Raw genomic sequence first — 20,117 nt, forward strand, 5'->3', positions numbered from 1 at the left:
AGTGTAGGCTCTGGGAGGGTTGCTCAAGAACTTGTCACACTGTCAGATCAAAATGTGACTAAAACCAAATTACATATCAGACTGTGTTATTTAATAGAGTGATGGCAATTGCAGGTTAAATTGTTTTAAAGTACGAAGATTGTGCTTTTGTGATGTTAAAGCACATCATATGTGTTATCTTCTGCATTAGTCTGAGAGTGCTGATAGAAAAATCATAAAATGGGAAGGGAAAGTTTATAGGGCCAAGATAGAATCATTATAGGTGTTATGTGGAATGATAAGGATTAGTCACTGACTGCTTTCTGTTTATTGGCTTGTTGCTTTTAGAACTGCCCTTTAATTATTACCCTAATTATCACTTTATCCTCAATTTGAAGTGATTTAAGGATTCGATGCCAGCACACACCTCCTCCTCAGCCAAAATTTCTCTGAGTACAGCAGAGCAGCATGAGGAAAACCCTTCAGCTGCCAGCAAATGAAAAATGTACTGGGAGAGCAACAACCTGGGGCTGGGGGTCCCTAAATTCAGCTGGGTTCCCTAAAACCAGGGCTGGGATCCCCCTAAATCTGACTGGGGGCCCCAAACTGGGCCCAAGGTCCCCCCAAACTGGGGCTGGAGTCTTTTAAAACTGGGGCTTGGGGGTCTTGCTTAATCCAAGTGGGTCTCTCCCCAAACTGGAGCTTGGGTACCCCTAAACCAGGCCGGGGATCCTCCAAAACTGTGGCTGGGGTCCCCCCAAACGCAGCTAGATCCCCCAAACCAGGCTAAATTTGACCGTCTTCCCAAAATGGGGCTGGGGTTCCTCTGTGTCTGACTAGGTGTTCCTAAACCGGGGCAGGGTCCTCCTAAATCAGACTTCGTCCCCCCAGACCGAGGCTAGGGAACCCCAAAACTAGATCTTGGTGCCCTATACTTGAGTAGCTGTCCCTAAACCGGGGTCGGGTCCCCCTAAACCCGACTTAGGACCCCAAAACTAGAGCTGGGTCCCCTATACCTGAGTAGCGGTCCCCCTAAACCCACTTGTTTCCCCAAAACCTATGCTGGGCGACCCCAAAACTAGAGCTAGGTCGCCTGTATCGGAGTAGCGGTCCCCAAAGCTGAGCAGGGTCCCCCTAAACCCGACTTGGTCCCCCCAAACCGAGCCCTGGGGGCCTGAGGGGCCGTGAGGGGGTCCCGGGGCCGGCGGGGCCGCGCATGCGCAGGCGGCGCTGCCCGCCAGGGGGCGTGGCCGCAGCCCCCGGCCCAGGAGGGAGGCGGCGGGAGCAAGATGGCGGCGCGAGTGCTGCTGCGGGGGAGCCTGGCGGGAGCGCCCGCCGTGCCGCGCCTGCAGCCCGGCGCCGGGCTGACCCTCAGGTGAGCCCTGAGGGGGCGAGGCGGGCGGGACGGGGCCGCCCGGGGGAAGCCGCACGCGGAGTCGGCGCCGCCTGAGCCACCCGGAGCCCCGCCGCGCACAGCGTCCCCTTGCCTGGCTGGAAATGGCGCCCCGCTGGCGGGGCAGCGGCCGGGCCTGGGGCGGGGAGTGCGAGGAGGCGCCGGGGTGTCCCTCAAGGTCACGGGCCGCAAGGCCGGCCCCTTCCTTCCCTCCTCCCAGTCCGCCCCTGGCTGGGAGCGTGGTATGGCCGGGCCGGTGCCCGGGCTCGGGGGGCAGCGAGCGCCGCTCCTGCACCGCCGCCTCAGCCCTGCATGGACACCCCCGCATGGCACACACGGAACCGGGCACCCCGCGGCTCTCGGGGCGCCCTGCACACCTGCACTGCCGGCATTTCAATACCTGGATGCTCGCTGGCCCTCCGGGATCCCAACTCCTCCGAGCAACAGGGTGCACAGCCCAAAATCTGCGTTCCCCCGGGGCTGCGCTGCCTGGCTGCACATCCCGACATCTTCCTGCCATTCGTAGGATCCCCTTGGGACTCACGGCCCGTGTTTCCATGTCCCCAGGGAGCTGGGATCTGCACCCCGGTACCAGGGCACACAGAGAGGCGCATCCCGCAAGTTTTGGGGTGTAAGATTGGCATTTCTGTGTGCAGGGGTGACACACACACACACAGAGTGGAGGATGCAGGCACAGGGTGATGAAAACACGGGAATTCCCAAGCTCCGATGGATCTACACAGTTTTTCCTCCCTTTCTTTAAACAGGCAAAGCTGCTGCTTCAAGCCTCAGAACAGGCAAGACTAAAAGCATCCCTGCAAGCAGCTGTTCAGGGAATGTGTTGTGAGGTTTTACCTGCATGTTTTGGAGTTATTTTAGTTTCAAATAAACTTTGTTTAGACTACAGATTAAAAACTGTCAAATACAGACAAGTTGTTTTTCTTACTCTTCCAGGCAGGTTTGATTTACCACAAAATCTAAATATTGACCTGGTGTGTCCCACCCTGGTTATATTTTATGCTAAAACAGGAGCTAAGTGTAAAGAAGTGTTTTCTCTTACATTCTTAATTTGATCTAAGCAAGCTATTCAGTGTTAGCCTCTGTGTTCAGAGCCCAGCCTTTGCAGCAAGAAAGCAAAGCCCACAGTTAATATTTGCAGCTTGAGAACTTGCTGCCAAAGACAAGCTGATGCTCACAGCTGTTGGAAAACCTGAATTCAGTTCCTGTTCCTCCTGAGCTAATTTTGGGTACAGATTGCCCAAAAAACTGAACCAATGATCAGTCCAGGGCTTCTTGGTTCAGTGATATTTTAGAATATTGATTAAAAATCAGGCCCTTGAATCTCAGTTTGGGTGTAGTGAGCATCTGCTTTAATAAACTCAGCCTGTTATCTTAGTTCTGTGTGAGGTGTATATTTAGTTGTGATTTGTTAATCAGTGCTCATGAGGAGCTTTACAGCTGCTGGGGAGAAGATTTTCCATAAATGTAAAATATTATTCATGACATTGTTTTGAAAATTAACCAGACCTCCAGTTTTAGATGCAGTTGCACATTCAAATAATGAGATTCTCCTAATAGCAGAGAAATTTGCTTTTTTATCCCTGTAGCTCCAGCTTACTCCTGCTGCTGCTGAAGTTCACAAAAAAGCATCAGGATTATTTCTCTTCAAAGTTTGCTGCAAACAATGATCCTTGTGGATGAGTTTTCTAAATATTACTTTGCTAACTTAATGAAGGAGAGGGAATGGTTTAAAATGACAGTATTGCAGGAGTGGACTTGACTTCTGCCTTCTGGAGCCAGTGAGGGCTTCATTTGAGGGAGCTTTTTAAAACAAAATCGAATTTCTTGAATTTCTGAGATGAGATTCACCCCTGTGCTCAGAGAAAGCTCCACTCCAGCAGCAGCCTCATCATGGAATGCCCTTCAAATGCCTGCCCTCAGGAATATCTGCTTGGCTTCCAGCACAGCCACATGTCTGTGTGTGTGTGCCCAGAGCAAGGGAGGCACCATTTTCAATAAGCACACCAAGATTTAGACATTATTTCTTCCTGCTGAAGGTCATCTCAGCTGTGCTTGTTGTTTCTCTGCTGTGAAATACTTTCCCTCTCCTCCATCCTGCTCCCCATGGGCAGAACCAGGTCATTATGTTCTTTTCTGACACTGGGATTAAAAGGTGGATTGGTGTAAAAAAATGGTTTTGTGTAACACAGGTGTGTCCAGGGGGATGTTTTCCCAAAGGAAATTGAGATTTTATTTCCCTTTTTTTTATTTTTCCAGGTAGAAAGCTTTTGGGCTGGAGGTCCAGCTGTCTTCTGGATCCCCAAATCAGTAATTAAGGGTGAAAAGTTGACATCTGAGATAGGAAATGGCTGAAATTTCCAGCTTAGAAGTAAATATATGTGGTAAATATAAATACCACATTTAATATTTTAGTATTTCAGGAGAAGCTTGTGACAGAATTAATTTTTTCTTCACCGTGGCTACAAAGAGGCTGTCAAAAAAAAGGCAAATTGAAGGAAGAGAAAGAAGCAAAACCATTTGAGCTTCTCATATGTTGTAGAGGATCAGTTAAATGCATCAGATTCCTCGTCCTGCTCATCTGGAAAAGAGGAATAATTCTTTTAACATATCACTTAAAAAAGCACAGTTATCTCTTGGTCTGTGTGCTCTGATGTAAAGGAGGTGACACTAGTTTGAAAGTGTACTTGGAGAAGCTGAATAAAGATTAGATAAGAAAAGAGAGTGAAAATCTTGTGTTTTGAGGCAAGGAAACGTGGATGTTGTGCAGAGAGCCCGGCTCTGTGTCCCTGTGTGTTGCTGGAATCTGGAATTGGAATATTTCCTGGCTGGTTGTTTCCTACCACTCATCTTTTTCCCACATTAGCCTTTCATGCTATTTTTCCTCTTGAAAGACATTTCCCTTTCCCTTTTGTAGAGCTGTCTTTAAGCAGCACAGGAACATATGGCAGTTCCTTTCCCTTTTACACTCTGCACTTTTCCTTCTGCACCTTTTTTGCTCTTTTTCACTCTTGACTGTTTACACCAGGCCCGACCCTGCCCTGGGCACAGGCAGTGAGTTAAAAAGAGGAGAAATAGCAGCAAAAGCAGACATTACACAGGGAATAACCATAGATAATGTGCATTGTGGGAAATGGATTTGTAGAGAATTTTCAAAGTTTCACAGAATATTTTATATACATTAATTGTTACAGTGCAATGTTAATACCTTGTGTACGTCACACATCAAATGATGAACAAAGCCATCAAAAAAGTTTTTTTCTGTTCAAGAGAGAGGGGGAAATGTGGGAAATGGATTTGGAGAGAATTCTCAGAGCCTGGCAGAAGGCTCACACAGTGTGTGCATCTGTGTGCAAACTTGGAGATAAGGAATGCTGACTTAGAAATGCCATAAAACAGAACAGACATTGTTGAGAGAGAAATAGAACTAGAAACAAGTTTTAAAGGATGGCCTTGCAAATCAGACTGGATACTTTGGAGAAATAGAGCTAATGAAAGATGCACTGTAGTGGGACCAATGAGGGGTAATTTTAAATTATTGGCTTTAAGGCATTTACAGCATGGTGTGGCTAAAGCTGATAGGCCAAGAAACTTATAATGTAATAATAATTTTATAATATTTATATAATATGTAATTATAATGTAATTAAGCTTATAATGTATTGTAATTAAAAATAGCTTCTGATTGCGATGACGTGAATTACAACATCATTATAACATAGTATTATATTAATTATATATAATAATATAGTTAATTATAACATTGTATTAGAGTATCTGTCTCACCCTTCACATGGTACAGAAAATAGAAAAAAAGTTTTAAAAACATCTCTGGGTCTAAAAAGAGCATAATCCCACAGTGGATAACTATGGGATGATAATCTCTGTGAAATGGTGATCTCTAATGTCTAGTGAATTATAGAATAAATAATTTTATAATTATAGAAATAGAATTATGTCTATATAATAGAATATAGAATATAGACATAATTATAGATATGTCTATATTCTAAAATATAGACATATCTATAATTATGTCTATATTCTATATTCTATTATATAAACATGTATATAAAAAATATACATAGATTATATGTAGATATATAGAATATATAATATAGATTAAAATAGAATATAGAATAATGTCTAAATATATTATATTATATTATATTATGTTATGTTATGTTATATTACTGTGATATAATTCATACATTATTGTATTATTAATTGATTATATTATGAGAAAATATTGATAATTATAATTATAATAATATCTATAATTTTATTTTATTATATTATTATATTGTCATATGTAGTATATTAATTTTATATGATGATAATATAATATAATATAATATAATATAATATAATATAATATAATATAATATATAATATATAATATAATGTAATATAATATAATGTAATATAATATAATATAATATAATATAATATATATAGTGAAATGATCAATCTCAGTGGGGATGAGCCACCTTTGCCTTGCTGGTAGAGCCTGGCAGGGATGTTTCAGCAGTGTGTGAGTGTCCCTTGTGCCATCACAGTTTCTGGTTGTGCTGTGGTCATGTCCATGCAGTGACCTGAATTCCCTGCCTGGTGCTCAGGGCTGTGCTTGTTCCCTGCAGGGGTCTGGGCTCCTCAGCCCGCAGTGCCCGTGAGGACAGCTGGCTGAAATCCCTCTTTGTGCGCAAGGTGGACCCCAGGAAAGACGCCCACTCCAACCTCCTGGCCAAAAGGGAGACCAGCAGCCTGTACAAACTGCAGTGTGAGTGATGGCTCTGTGCTCCTGTCCCTGCCTGTACAAACTGCAGTGTGAGTGATGGCTCTGTGCACTGCACCCTGTCCCTGTCCCTATCACTCCTGTCCCTGTCCCTGCCTGTACAAACTGCAGTGTGAGTGATGACTCTGTGCACTGCACCCTGTCCCTGTCCCTGTCCCTGCCTGCACAAACTGCAGTGTGAGTGATGGCTCTGTGCTCCTGTCCCTGTCCCTGCCTGCACAAACTGCAGTGTGAGTGATGGCTCTGTGCACTGCACCCTGTTCCTGTCCCTGTCCCTGTCCCTGCCTGCACAAACTGCAGTGTGAGTGATGGCTCTGTGCACTGCACCCTGTTCCTGTCCCTGTCCCTGTCCCTGCCTGTACAAACTGCAGTGTGAGTGATGGCTCTGTGCTCCTGTCCCTGTCCCTGCCTGCACAAACTGCAGTGTGAGTGATGGCTCTGTGCTCCTGTCCCTGTCACTCCTGTCCCTGTCCCTGTCCCTGTCCCTGCCTGTACAAACTGCAGTGTGAGTGATGGCTCTGTGCTCCTGTCCCTGTCCCTGCCTGTACAAACTGCAGTGTGAGTGATGGCTCTGTGCTCCTGTCCCTATCACTCCTGTCCCTGTCCCTGCCTGCACAAACTGCAGTGAGTGATGGCTCTGTGCCCCCAGCCCCATTCCTGTCCCTGTCCCTGTCCCTGCCTGCACAAACTGCAGTGAGTGATGGCTCTGTGCCCCCAGCCCCATTCCTGTCCCTGTCCCTGTCCCTGCCTGTACAAACTGCAGTGTGAGTGATGGCTCTGTGCTCACAGCACCACTCCTCTTTCCCTGCCTGTCTCATGGCTCTCTTGTTGTTGTTGCAGTTCACAATGTCAAACCTGAATGTCTAGAGGCCTACAACAAGCTCTGGTAAGTGTGTGAGTTCTCTTTTCACCTTTTGGCCATGTTGATTTGCCAGATATTGTAGTTATCTAGAGGGGAGGTGACAAAAATTCTGCTTTTTTAGGATTTGGTATTAAATAGAATCTATGAAAGCAAAAAGTCTTGCACTCAGTTCACCCCAACTCTCTCTTGGCATTGCCATTTCCTGAGCTGTAGTTGAGGATGATTCCTGTCCTGAGAGCTCTGGTGACATTTCCTGGAGCAGCTCCCCCCTACCCTGAGTGACGTTAAAGTTCTGATCCCTGCAGGGAGGGGTGGAGTTTTGGCATTCCCACTGCAGCTGCCAGCTTGAGGATGGGGTTTGTGTGCACACTGGAAGGAAAGAGAGACCAGTGTTAAATAAAACTTTACCAATGTTAAACTCACATGTTGAAACTCAGGGGTTGATTTCCTCTCAGCTCATTTTTATCCCTCTGCACAAATCCTGATGCTGCTCCCAAGGAGTTACAGAAACCCTTGGATGGGGTTTGTGCTTTGGGGTGATTCCCTCCAGAGGGAGCAGTGCTGGGACAGCTTTCCCAAGCAGTTACATCTTTAGGAATTACTCACATTTTGCTTTAAGAATAAAACTGCAGAACTATTACTCCTTTTCTGCCTCCACAATCCCCCCTCTGGAGCCCTGAAAGAGCTGTGAGTTTAAATTTGGGGCTGAGCCTGGCAGCCAGCAGTGCTTTTCTCACTGCCAATACAAACATTCTCAGCACAATGACAATAGTGACAGTAATGACACCTTCCTGCAACCAACCTTGAGGTGTGAGCACAGCAGCTGGGCTGCAGGGAGGGGAGGAAATCCCAGCTCCCAGTTCATGTCCTCAGCTCATCTCTCACCTCTGTGTTAGTCTGGATAACTTTTCTCCCTGCTGTAAAAGCATAAAAAGCCACTAGAATAACATTCAATCAAGGTATTTTTAGCTTTTTTTTGTTTAAAAAATAGATGCACAGTAAAAGACAATTAGCATTCAGCCAGCTTGCTGTTTAAAAGCTGAATATAAACATGTCCAATGATGCAAGCCAGGGAATCACTTCTCTGCAGAATTTCATGAGCTGCCTGAAGGTTGAGTGAGAGCAGAGATTTCTGTTTGCAAGGAAAGAGACAAACAGCAAAGAAAGAAACTGCTGACAGCAGTCAGATGAAATATCTGTGGTTGGATTGATTCTTTCCTGAGCAAATTGAAGCATTTCAGGCAAGGAGACAACTTGAATAAAGTAATAAACAAAATTAAGCCTCTCTGAACTTCCCTCCTGCCTCTTCCTAAAGAAAGAAAGAAAAGAACAGGTTAATTCTGTATCATATCAAATGAGGATTAGTCATCATCATCATCATCAGGTATTCATAAAAAATGTAATGAAGACAATTACAAGATTATTTCATGAATCACTGATTTAGGAGCTGAAAAATTAGGGACAGGTTTTTTTAAAAGATGTTCTATGGGCATTTTTTTCTCTAATTTTCAACAATATATGGTAGAATTATGCAATATTTTCCCATTCCTCTTCAAAGCTGCCTTTCCAGGATCTCATTCTGCTTTGCAAAAAAATGAACTATCCTTGAGAATATCCTTGGAGAGTCATTTTATCATATTATTTACACTGGCTAGTGAGAAAATGTCGAGGTACAAATTGGTAATGAGATTTGCTCAAGGTTGTCTGGAAAGTCAGTGGCAAAATCCAGAGGAAAACTCATCCCTAATGACTCCCAGCCCCAGCCCAGCCTACTTTTTATTCCTTGATACTGTGCAGAGACTCTGCCTGTGAGCCAAACTGAGGAAGAAGGGTAATTATTGAGGGAAAAATAGAAAAAAGGCAGAGTTCAACCAGACTAATTGACTTATTCATCAAGGCACAGTGCAGGGAAAGCTGTCTTGACTGAGTCAGCAATCAGCAAAACTTAATTTCCTCATGCTAATATGGGCCACTGCTAAAGTTTGAAAGAGTGTTAGAAATCCTGGGAAAAATCAGACAGAAATTTTGAGTTGGAGGTATTTTTAAGGCTGTCCCAGTGTTCATTAGTGGGTGAGTTGCCTCAAAGTAAGAGCACTTTCTGAAATCAAAAATCAATACTGTGAGCTGCAGCCACTATTTCATTTATCAGATTATTTTTATTCATTCAGCTCAGCAGCTGTAACTGGTTTAGAAGAGTGTGCTTTCATATTTCTGAGTTCTTCTGCCTTGAGGGGAACTTCTCCTCAAGCAAAGAAAAGCTTTTCCTCAAGCAAAGAAAAGCTTTTCCTCAATCAAAGAAAAGCTTTTCCTCAAACAAATAAAAGTTTTTCCTCAAACAAATAAAAGTTTTTCCTCAAACAAATCACCCATGCAGGCTGAGTTGTCACTGAGATATCCTGATATTTGTTTTCCTGATGTGTTGGATAACCTTTTAGATAGACATAATTGTTTAGATACACCTAATTTACTGCATCTAAAGATGTAGTAAATGTTATATATTATAGAAATTTTATAGATTTTTGTTATAAATTTCTCAAAAATGGTAACACTCACCTTAATTCTCCATAGGGGTGCAGCCACCTTCCCCCTGCATAATAGAATTTGCTATTTCAGCTTTTTCCTCTGCAAAATAAACCTTGTGAATGTTCCTAGCATGATGCTGTGTTAAACATTTTTTAACTATGGCCTCCCTGAAGGCAATGCAACCCAGTGTCTGTGTGTTCCTTGTTTTCAAGTCAAGAGGTGCTGCCAAAGATTCATGAAGAAAAACACTACCCTTGTGCTCTGGTGGGGACTTGGAACACGTGGTACGGAGAGCAGGATCAGGCTGGTAGGAGATAGAAGTACAATGTACACCCATGTGCTTGGCAGGTTTTCTTCTTCTGAAATCATCTCCCCTGTGTGCACTGAGGGGGTTTGTGCATCACTCCTCAGCTGTGATAAATGTGCACTGCTTGCTTTTTGTGCTGGTTGGACAGCAGAGCATTCATCCCTTCAAAATCCCTTCAGTTTTGTCTCGTTGTTGGTGTGTTTTCGTGTTTTCCAGGTGGTGATGGTTGGTAAAATTAAGATATATTTGTAAAATACGCTGAATATTTATGGGTGACTTGCAAAGGCAGAGTTTGTCCCTCCTTGGGCACTATAAAAGCTTTGCTCAGCCTTTCAGGCTGTATGATAATAAATTTCAAATCATTCCAACCCATCTGCATTGTAAACTTCCCAATTAACTTTACTGGGAGAAAATAAAAATCTTTCTGTTCATGTTCATACAAGGATACTGCCTAACTATGAAAACAAACTGGAGCTAGACATGGCTGAAGAGCTGCTACAGAGGTAACTCCAAAGAGCCCAGTGCAGAGAGAAAACCTGAAAAATGCCCTGGGAATTGGAAGGAATGGGAAGCCACAGATCCAAACCCATAGAGGTTCTGTGAGAGGCTCAGTGCTGGGGCTTCCTAATTAAAAAATCAACTCCTGCACACAGCAATTCTCCCTGCAGTGCCAGCATATTGCAGTATTGACACTGAACAAATGCAGGGAATTAACAGCAGATGAACCAAACAATGTCTGAGAGCAGCCCTGGAAGTTGAAGGGGAGTTGGGGAATGAGGACAATTGGAATGGGAATTCCTCAGGCAAGTCCCAGTGGCTGCTTTTGGAACAGATGAGCACAGGCTGGGTCTGTCACTGCATCCCCAGCCTGCCTTGGAAATGTTCTTGCAGCACTGGAATAAAGCAGATTGTGGGGTTGGACTTGTTAGCATGTTGTTTACACTGGCTAGTGAGAAAATATCAACATGATGAGATAATTAACAATAATAATGAATTATTAGTGATCACTGCTGGGTTAATATCAGGTGGAGCCATCAAGTCTGCCCTGGGGGTGAGGCAGCAGGAGGAGAAATCTGCTCTCCATCAGCCTCCTTTGCTCTCTTAGAAAAGGCAAAGAGCTGCTTAAGAGCACAGAAAATAGGCTTTACTTTTCTGTGAGGTGAAATTATTGCCTTTCTATACTAAATGCTTGTAAATACATCTTTCTGTGATTTATTAAAGGGCTTTATTCTGATTTATTAAAGAGGGAATGCTTTGAAAAAAATTTAGATACAACCATAGATACTGGGATTGTTTTTAGAGGGGAAATCCCAGCAAATATTCAGTTTTCTTCTGCTTTTATTCATGTTGAGCTCAGAAATAACATTTGCATCGTTTTTCATGTCCTACAGAAAGTGTCTTGCTTGTGTGCTGGAGTAATTTACTGAGCTGAAAATCTGCCCCTCTGCTGCTCTTAGATGAAATTGGTACAAAGCAATTTTTGGAACTAAGTCATCCTCTTCAGCTGAATCTTAATTTCAATAACAGTCATGACAAGTCATCACATCTTACTAGCATGGCAACAAAAAGTTCTTTCAGAAATTCCTCTGTTACCCTCAGAGTGAATTGTAAAATTTTCCAAGAGAACCCCTTTCAAAAAGGAGATGATTCCATTATCCCTAAAATAATCCAGTGTGATTTTCATTAATGAAAATCTGTTTTCAAACCTGCTGCTTGGTTTCTATTTTTGTGTAATTTTGTAGTGTGAAGAGCATTTTATAGTGTGATTTTTCCATGATTTACACTGGTCTGAAAAACTGAAATTTTCTCTGTTTCAGTTCATTTGTGGAGATATGAGGGAGGTTACCCAGCTCTCAATGAGGTCATGAGCAAACTTCGTCAAAATAAGGTAAAAAATACTGATTTTGTTACTCAGAGCAAAGAACAGGCAGAGCAAATTAAAAAATGCAGATTTAGATACCAAAGTGTCTCCTCCCTTCCTGTACAAGCCCAGAAAGCTCTTGGAGAAAGGATTTATTGTCACATTAATGTTTCATTCCTGATTATTTCCCCTGTAAATCCTTGGAATTCTCAGATTCACCAGGAAGAATTCAAATTCCTTTCAGGATTTCACTGTTCCACAACCCTGACAGCATTAAAAAAACCCCAATTTAAGGCACATCTGGTGTCCTGCTGTTTGTTGTTGCAGAATTTGCCCCATTTTGCCCCATTATTTTTTTAGGAATTCACAGAATTCCGGAAGGAGAGGGGTAACATGCTCCTGTCCCGTAAGAACCAGCTCCTGCTGGAGTTCAGCTTCTGGAATGAACCAGTTCCCAGAGATGGCCCTAATATTTATGAACTGAGGTCCTACCAACTCAGAGTAAGTCCAGATTTGATTTCTTTCTGATTTTTGAAGTTCTGTGCTGTCCTAAAACCTTTGGGAGGTTTTTTATGGCAAGCAGAGCTTATCTGAAAAATCTGATTTTTATCTGGGGTGGTTTCTGAGTCAGGGCTGCTCTCGTGTGGGGTCTGAGGTGAAGGCAGGCTCCAACAAGATCCTGATGTCTGCAGGGCTCAAACCCTGTGCTTGCTTTGAGGGATGCTTCAGAGATGACTAAGAAGTGGTAAACAGAGCAATTAAAGATTATTTAAATATTCTTATCACTCCCAGGAAGGGATTGTGTCAGTACAGGGTGATTTCCATACAGAAATGGTGTGAAAATTGTATAATATTTTGTTTTAAATTCTAGTTTTAACAGTGGGTTTTGTTTTTGCAGCCTGGAACAATGATTGAATGGGGCAATTACTGGTAAGTGTTAATTAATTAAGGTAAGTGTTGCCTTCAGCCCTGGGATGCTCCTGGTTGGAAAAAGCAGGACAGGAGGTGCCAGGGTGGCACCAAAGCCACCAAACCCCCAGTCCAGGGCCCTGCTCAGACAGTCCTGTGACCCTCTGAGGGAAAAAAAAGCAATTTTGTGCACAAAATACCCTCTGTGGTTTGGCTTTGCTTCCCATAACCCTTTTAGTTTGCTGCAAAAACCTGGAATTTCAGCAGAAAGCTGCTTGGGAAGGGTGGCACTTCTGGGAAGCCTGGTTCATCTTTCCCAAAGCACTTCCAGCTGAAATCTTGGCTCTTGGAGCTTTCAAAGTCAGGTTCCTTCTTGAAAATCTGTTGAGCAGCACATTTGTATTTTGATATATGGGTTAGAAGTATTTGAGACAGTTTTCTATTGATTTCATGCTTGTGGGTTTGTCTTATTTATAACCAGTGTAAGCTTATTTCAATTTACATTCCCTGTTCTAGTGGTTGATAGTTAAACAATTTGAAGTATTTTCAATTATTTGGACAAAGGTGAGGACTTAGATCTTCAGACCTGTAATTAATATAATTTTTTCAATTACTGTCATTTGAACAAATTGTATTTAGAATTTTTTTAATAAAATAGGCACATCTCTGCTGGTAGAAAATCTGTTTTATAACATACAGCAAGAGAAATATTCATCTTAATTTATGCAAAGATCTGCATGAATAAAAGGTTGTGTTCCACTACCACAAAATCTGTGGAAAATCAATGTGGCAAAGCTGACATGACTAAAACTTTAAGATTTAGTAATAAAACCTTCTATAAAAGTTAACTGGTTAACTATAAAGGTTAACTGCTGGGTTTAACTGTCCCAGCAATTCTCTTTATCCTGAATTTGGTTGAAAAAATGATTAAGACAAAATTTAGTGAAATGTGGCCTCCGATTTTAATGCATCCTAACAAGACACAGAGGTAAATCTTGATTATTTGGTGCTGAAAACGAGCATGCTGCAGTGCACAGCAAATGCAGTTTAACATTCCAGTTTCTCTTCCGCTCTGTTTTTTCCAATTTTCCAATGGTTTTTCCCCAATTTACCTGATGTTCTAAAAATTATCTTTATCCTGACTTTGGTTGAAAGATGATTAATACAAAATTTAGTGAAAATGTAACCTCCAATTTTAATTTTACTTAGTGCTGAAAACGAACATGCTGCAGCTTTTTTCTCACTTTTAATTGCTGAAATGCACAGCAAAAGCAGTTTAACATTCCAGCTTCCCTTCCAGTCTGTTTTTTTCCCATTTTCCAGTGGTTTTTCCCCATTTTCCAATAGTTTTCCCCAATTACCTGATGTCCCAACAATTATCTTTATCCTGACTTTGGTTGAAAAAATGATTAATACAGAATTTAGTGAAAATGTAGCCTCCAATTTTAATGCATCCTAGCAAGACACAGAGGTAAATCTTAATTATTTAGTGCTGAAAATGAGCATGCTGCAGCTTTTTTCTCAATTTTCATTGCTGAAATGCACAGCAAATGCAGTTTAACATTCCAGCTTCCCTTCCAGTCTGGTTTTTTTCAATTTTCCAATGTTTTTTCCCCAATTTCCCTGATGTCCCAACAATTCTCTTTATCCTGACTTTGGTTGAAAGATGATTAATACAGAATTCAGTGAAAATGTGACCTCCAATTTTAATTTTACTTAGTGCTGAAAATGAGCATGCTGCAGCTTTTTTCCCAATTTTCATTGCTGAAATGCACAGCAAATGCAGTTTAACATTCCAGCTTCCCATCCAGTCTGTTTTTTCCCCATTTTCCCTGATTTTTCCCCATTTTCTCTTTGCTCCCCTGCAGGGCCCGTGCCATTCGGTTCAGACAGGACAGCAATGAAGCAGTTGGGGGATTTTTCTCCCAGATTGGACAGCTCTACATGGTCCATCACCTCTGGGGTAAATTCCTCTTTCTGCTTTCTTCTCCCACTCAGCCAACCCAATCACTTTGTCCAGAAGTTTAGTTTTATAAAATTTTTACAAATAGTTTTACAAAAGGCAAAGGAAATGTCTTAAAAGTTGGGGTTTAATTTTTTTTTTAATTTCCCAATTTTTTAATTTTTTAATTCGCTGATTTTTTTAATTTTTTTTTTTTTTTTTGTGTAGATAAATTTATTCTTCACCAAACAAGAAATAAATATTTCCTGGTTTATTCTGTTTTTCCCCCAGTTTCTGCTGTTCCTTTCTCATTAGGAGCTCAGTGTTTGCTCTCAGTCCCACAGCCATGACCCTGCTGTCCCAGCTCATGCTGAAATCATTTTTTTTACAATTTCATTTCAAACCTCACATTCACCACACCAGAAAGGAAAATCAGGAATTTATTTCCATTCCTGCATGGAGGTGTTTTACCTCTTTCTGTACATTCATATTCTTAAACACCTCAGGATTGGTTCAACTTGAAAAGCAATAATTTGTTAGAAATTACTCTTTTTTTTTTTTTCATATCCCAACAATCCAGAATTTTAGATTTCAGCAATCTGGCAGCCCTCATGGAGAGCTGTGCCCCTGCTTTATCTTACCTGTGCCCAGGTGTTTTCTGTCTTCCCCAGCTCCTCCTTTTTGAGATTTTCCTTCTGGCAGAGAACTCCTGATTTTTTTTTTCCTTCCTGCTTTTCCCAATTCCTCCTTGGAATTCTTTTAAGGAATCTCTTCCTGTTCTGGAAGGAAAGAAATCACTTTGTGCTTGTTTTCCCAGCTTACAAAGACCTGCAAACCAGGGAAGATATAAGAAATGCAGCGTGGCATAAACCTGGCTGGGATGAACTGGTTTATTACACAGGTAACCCATTAACTTCTCTGGAATGCTGGGGGCAGACTTTGGGCTTTGTGCCACCCTCTCTGCTCCTCAGCACATCCCACTGGCTGAAAAAGTTTTGTATCTCATGGGGAAATTTGTTTCTGTGTCAGTTTTTAGTCTGTAAAGGAGCAGAAGGAATTGCTCTGAGCTCTAAAGTGAATTTTGCAGCTGGTTGTACATGGAAAAGTTGCCCAAGTGCTAAAAAATTGCTGCATTAATAGTGAATTTTTATAGCAGCATTTCTGTGGAATGTGGGAGAACAGATTTATGTAAATGCTTGTCCAAAGATTTAAGGAGCCAGGAGTGAAATTTACCTTGATATTAAATGATTACTTCTGATATTTAATGAAATACAGGAGCCTTGTTAAATGCATTGCTGGGAAAAGGGAATTTAGACTTTGGAACAAAAAGCCAGGAGATCTTTGAGATCAAAGAAAGCTGTCACAGCAGAACTCTCAGAATGTGCCAAGATGTCAGATTTGGGCTCCATAGGGCACATTTCAAAGGAAGCTACACCACAAAAATGTAGGATCACTTCCATTTTGGTGGAAAAAATGGAAATATTTGTCTTCAAACGAGCAGAGAGATGATATTAAAATCATTTTTTCCCACAACCACCGTGCTAGAGGGATGATTACTGAATGTGCTGAACTCTGTCAGTGAAATTCAAACCTCTCTCCCATTTTTTTCAGTGCCCCTTATTCAGGAGATGGAGTCCAGAATCATGATACCCTTGAAGATTTCTCCACTTCAGTAAAGTCACTGATTTTCTTGTGCCTACATAGATGAAGTGACAAGTATTTGTCTTAATTTATGGTATACACTGTATATCATAGTCTGAAATATAAAAGTACTGTATTGAGCTTATAAAAGAGACCTCTTTTCTTCAGAACCCACCACCTTCTGCTCTTAGGGGGAAAAAAAAACAACAACAAGACTGTGATTAAAAGGTTGGTGAATTGAAAACAAGTGCAGATCTGTGGGCCAGGTCCCCAGGGAATGTGTGACCTACAGGAATTGAAATCTCCTGCTCCACAGGCAGTGCCCAGAGCTCAGGAGCAGCATTGCTGTGAGCATTTAATGACTGCAGCCCTCCACAACAAACCTGGCAGTGAAATGAGAAGCTCTGGAGAAATGAGAATTTCATTTCAAGTTGTCAAAGCAGCAGCTCTGGGGTTGCTGTCAAATCACCCCTGGCTGGTGGAGCAGGCCTGAGATGAGCAAATCTCCATTTGCAAGCAGGCTGGCAGTCATTAATTTGGGACAGTGCTGTGTGGCAGGGGATGGGGTGGGACAGAAGGGGCATTGCAGGGTCTCTGAGCACACATCTGTGTGCAGCCTCCCCCTGGAATGGATCCCAGGCAGGGTGAGCCACACTTCCCCCACAGACACTGCCTGAACACCCTGCAGGGAATCAACCCACCCCAAAGCATTTCCCTCCCCAAACAGCTCCAAACTCTGGGAAAAGGGGTTGAATTTAATAAGCAGAGCTAGTTCAGCCTCACAGGGGGGCTGGGTTGGTGTGTGAAGCTGGGCTTGGCATTTCTGTGTCCCATGGTGTCCAGTTCTGTTTTGGTTTCACTTTTAGGCTAGAATGTATCCACACTTTTTGGTGTCTGCAACGATGTGAACATCCTGTAAGTGACAATAATATTCTCTCTCTCTCTCTCAAGTGGCTCCAAGAATCAGTGTAACATACTGAATGTACAAATCAGTTCTGAATGTCCAGTTTGTACATTTCAAGAAGTTTTCAGGAAGAACATATCAGTCAATAAAAACCTTTTAATTTTCACTTTTTGCTGGTTTCTATGTATTGCACCACTTGTCTTTTCTCTCCTCTTGCAGTGTTTAGTATGGAAAATTGAGAATATTTCAGCTTCATTAACCAATATCACTTCTCTGGGTTGGGGACAGCATTTCCAATATTCTGCTCTCCTTCTCCAAAGTGAATTTACAATTTCTCCATCACATCCCATTCTGCTGAGTGTTCTGTGAAGATAAATACAAACCACTTTTCCTTTTGATTTTTCTCCACAAATGATTCTTCATTTTTCAGGTGTGGTTTCTTTCCTACTTGCACTGGTGCCTCCCCTTGAGTTTCCCCTTGAACAAAGTCAATATTTGATCTGGTTCTTGTCTGGTTTTATATTTTCCTCCTGTTGCCAAGTGATGATGGGGTTTTAGTGAGGCACATTCTGTGCTGGATCAGCTTGAAGTTGCTCAGTGGGCCAAGGAAATCATTTGAGCTGATCCTCCTTGTAAATCAGCCCTGAGGACTGATATTCCCTGGGGATACCATTTTATCTGATTTTTGGGGCTACTCTGCAGCTGCAGAAGGAAAAAAGGGATGCCAATATCACCTTCCAGTCCTTTTATCTCTCCCAGATTTCTTTTCCCTGGAGATCTGTCCCTGTAACTCCCACTCAGCAAACTCAGCCAGAGACAAACAGCAAAAAATTTTTGGAGCCACAGGAGTTTTTGTGTTCTGATGCACTCTGTGTTTTTTACCTTCACCAAGAATTAAATTCTGCCTGGCACAGCTGTTGTTGTCCAAAGACCACGAAAATTCGCCTGGATAAGGAATCATAGGAGTAACTGGGTGTGCTGTGGGGTGAGATCACAGAGTGCAGGTCCCTCACCCACTGCCAGGATCTGAATTCCCCCTGGAATTCTGAATTCCCCTGCTCTGATGTGTTATGGATGAGCCTCCCCTCATTCTGAGCTTCCTGCTCTGCTGTGGCTGCCCTCAGGGACAGATAAAACAAATAAAACTGATAAAACTCCTTGTTTTACCTGCAGCTAAAGCAGTTCCTGCTATTTTCCTTACAGATATCAGTGCAAGCTCCAACGGAAATGGGCAATGCCAATTTTTCCTTGGCTTCCCTTTACCTGGGCTGGGTTTTCCCTGGTTCTGGAACTCTTGGGATTTTCCCTCTTGATTCCATGGCTGAGTTCAAGTTTTGGAGTGCTATTCTTTCAGATGAGTGATAACCTTTCCTTTCCTCCCTGATTCAGCTGTTGGTTGTGTTTCATCAAATCCTGCATATTCTCCTAGAAAACAATGGAAGGACAAGTTGGAAATACAGATATTTCCTGGTAAATGAAGGAAAATCTCTCTCTGCTGTCTTGATTTCAGTAGGTGAGCAATCCCTGAGCATTTCTCACAGAGCAATCCCTGAGCATTTCTCACAGAACAATCCCTCAGCATCTCTTACAGCACAGCTGCTGCAGTTCAGAGCTGAAATCACTTCCCAAAGGTTGAAAAGTGGGGACAGTGCTTGGAAAAGCCTCTGGCAACTCTCAACTCTTATTCCACTGCAATGACACAATTAAAATTCAAGTTTAATTGTCCTGGAGAAGGCTGCAGACTGTCCCTCGTGCAGATACATAATTTAAAGCAATTCTGCCTCATTGAATAATCACATTAAAAAACTTTTCGTAAAGGCTGATGGTCAAAAGACCCACCTGGAGCCCAGCTCCTCCCTGTGTGCCCTGTGCTGCTCCCCAGACTTTGCCCCTCTGTGCTGGGACGTGTCCAGGCAAATCTGTGACACTGAAACTTCGCCTCCCCCTGCTCTATTCCCTGCTGGGAATTTTCCACTATTTCACAGACAAAACAGCTGAGCCTCTCCTGAGCTCAGCAATGCTCCTGCTGCCTCCTGGGCTAGAGGTCAGTCTCCAGTGGAAGGGGAGGGGGGCATTTTGGTGTTTTTTCCAAGGCAGTGTGACCTAAAGAGCTGTTGTGAAATCCCTGGCACTGCCCCACGTTTCCATAGAGCCCCGAGTGGCAGCAGCTCCTGCTGTGAATGTTAAACTTCACTTGCAGGGCTCTGTCTGAGCCCTGAGCCATGCCCCAGTGCCCTGCAGCTGATCAGCTCCATGGCAGACTTATTTCCTTTTTATTTCCTTATTTATTTTCCTTTTTATTTCCTTATTTATTTGCTGGTTTTAATTCCATAAAAGAAACAGTAAATAAACCCCTTCACTTCCTAACTGTGGGATTGCACAGGGGAAAAGTGGGAGCAGAAACTCCTCAGATGTGCCCTGCTGGTGCAGCCCTGCCTGAACAGAGCCAGGATTGTCCTGGAGCTGCCCTGGGAGCTGGCTGGGATTTCCCTCAGGAAGGATTTCCATCTTCAACACTCCCAGAAGTTGTGGGGAGCACTGCCAGCATTGTCTGCTTGGCTTTTGTGGGGTTTGCTGAAGCCTCTGCAGATTCTCTGGGGCTCTTACATGTCTGCCTTGCTCCAAAACCATCCCAAGTTTGGTTCTGGATTTGTTTTCTTTTAACCCTTCTACTTCTCTGCTATTTAAATGCTGTTGTAACTTCAAACCAAAAACATTTTTCAGCCTCGCTGAGAGCTGCAGCCCTCACGTTGGCTGTGGTGACTCCTCTGTCCCCATCTCCTCACAGAATGAACAGAACCAGTGTTTGCTTTAATTGCTGCTGCTGCTGCTTTAATGACTGGACAGCACCTGTCTCATGGTTTAATCATCATAAATTAAAGAAATTCAGTGCTAATTGTCAAAAGCAGGGATTATCATGAGAAAATGGGAAATTTTGGAGGGTAGGGACATCACTTGTTTCTGTTTCTGCAATTTATGGTGG

The 20,117-nt window shown here is 42.7% G+C and overlaps 1 protein-coding gene across 1 annotated transcript; it reads left to right on the top strand.

Moving 5' to 3' along the window:
• The first annotated feature begins 1,243 nt into the window (after positions 1-1,243).
• NIPSNAP2 (nipsnap homolog 2) lies at positions 1,244-17,300 on the top strand. Its single transcript, XM_054287322.1, has 10 exons — positions 1,244-1,354; positions 6,031-6,170; positions 7,026-7,071; positions 9,783-9,877; positions 11,695-11,765; positions 12,099-12,239; positions 12,637-12,668; positions 14,516-14,610; positions 15,407-15,490; positions 16,201-17,300. Exons 1-10 carry the CDS (start codon positions 1,269-1,271, stop codon positions 16,263-16,265), a joined length of 855 nt encoding a protein of 284 aa, XP_054143297.1. The 5' UTR covers positions 1,244-1,268; the 3' UTR covers positions 16,266-17,300.
• Positions 17,301-20,117: the final 2,817 nt, after the last annotated feature.

Source organism: Melozone crissalis, unplaced genomic scaffold (assembly GCF_028551555.1).
Source record: "Melozone crissalis strain CALT ecotype California unplaced genomic scaffold, PUWL_Pcris_2 ptg000057l_1, whole genome shotgun sequence".
Classification (NCBI taxonomy): domain Eukaryota; kingdom Metazoa; phylum Chordata; class Aves; order Passeriformes; family Passerellidae; genus Melozone; species Melozone crissalis.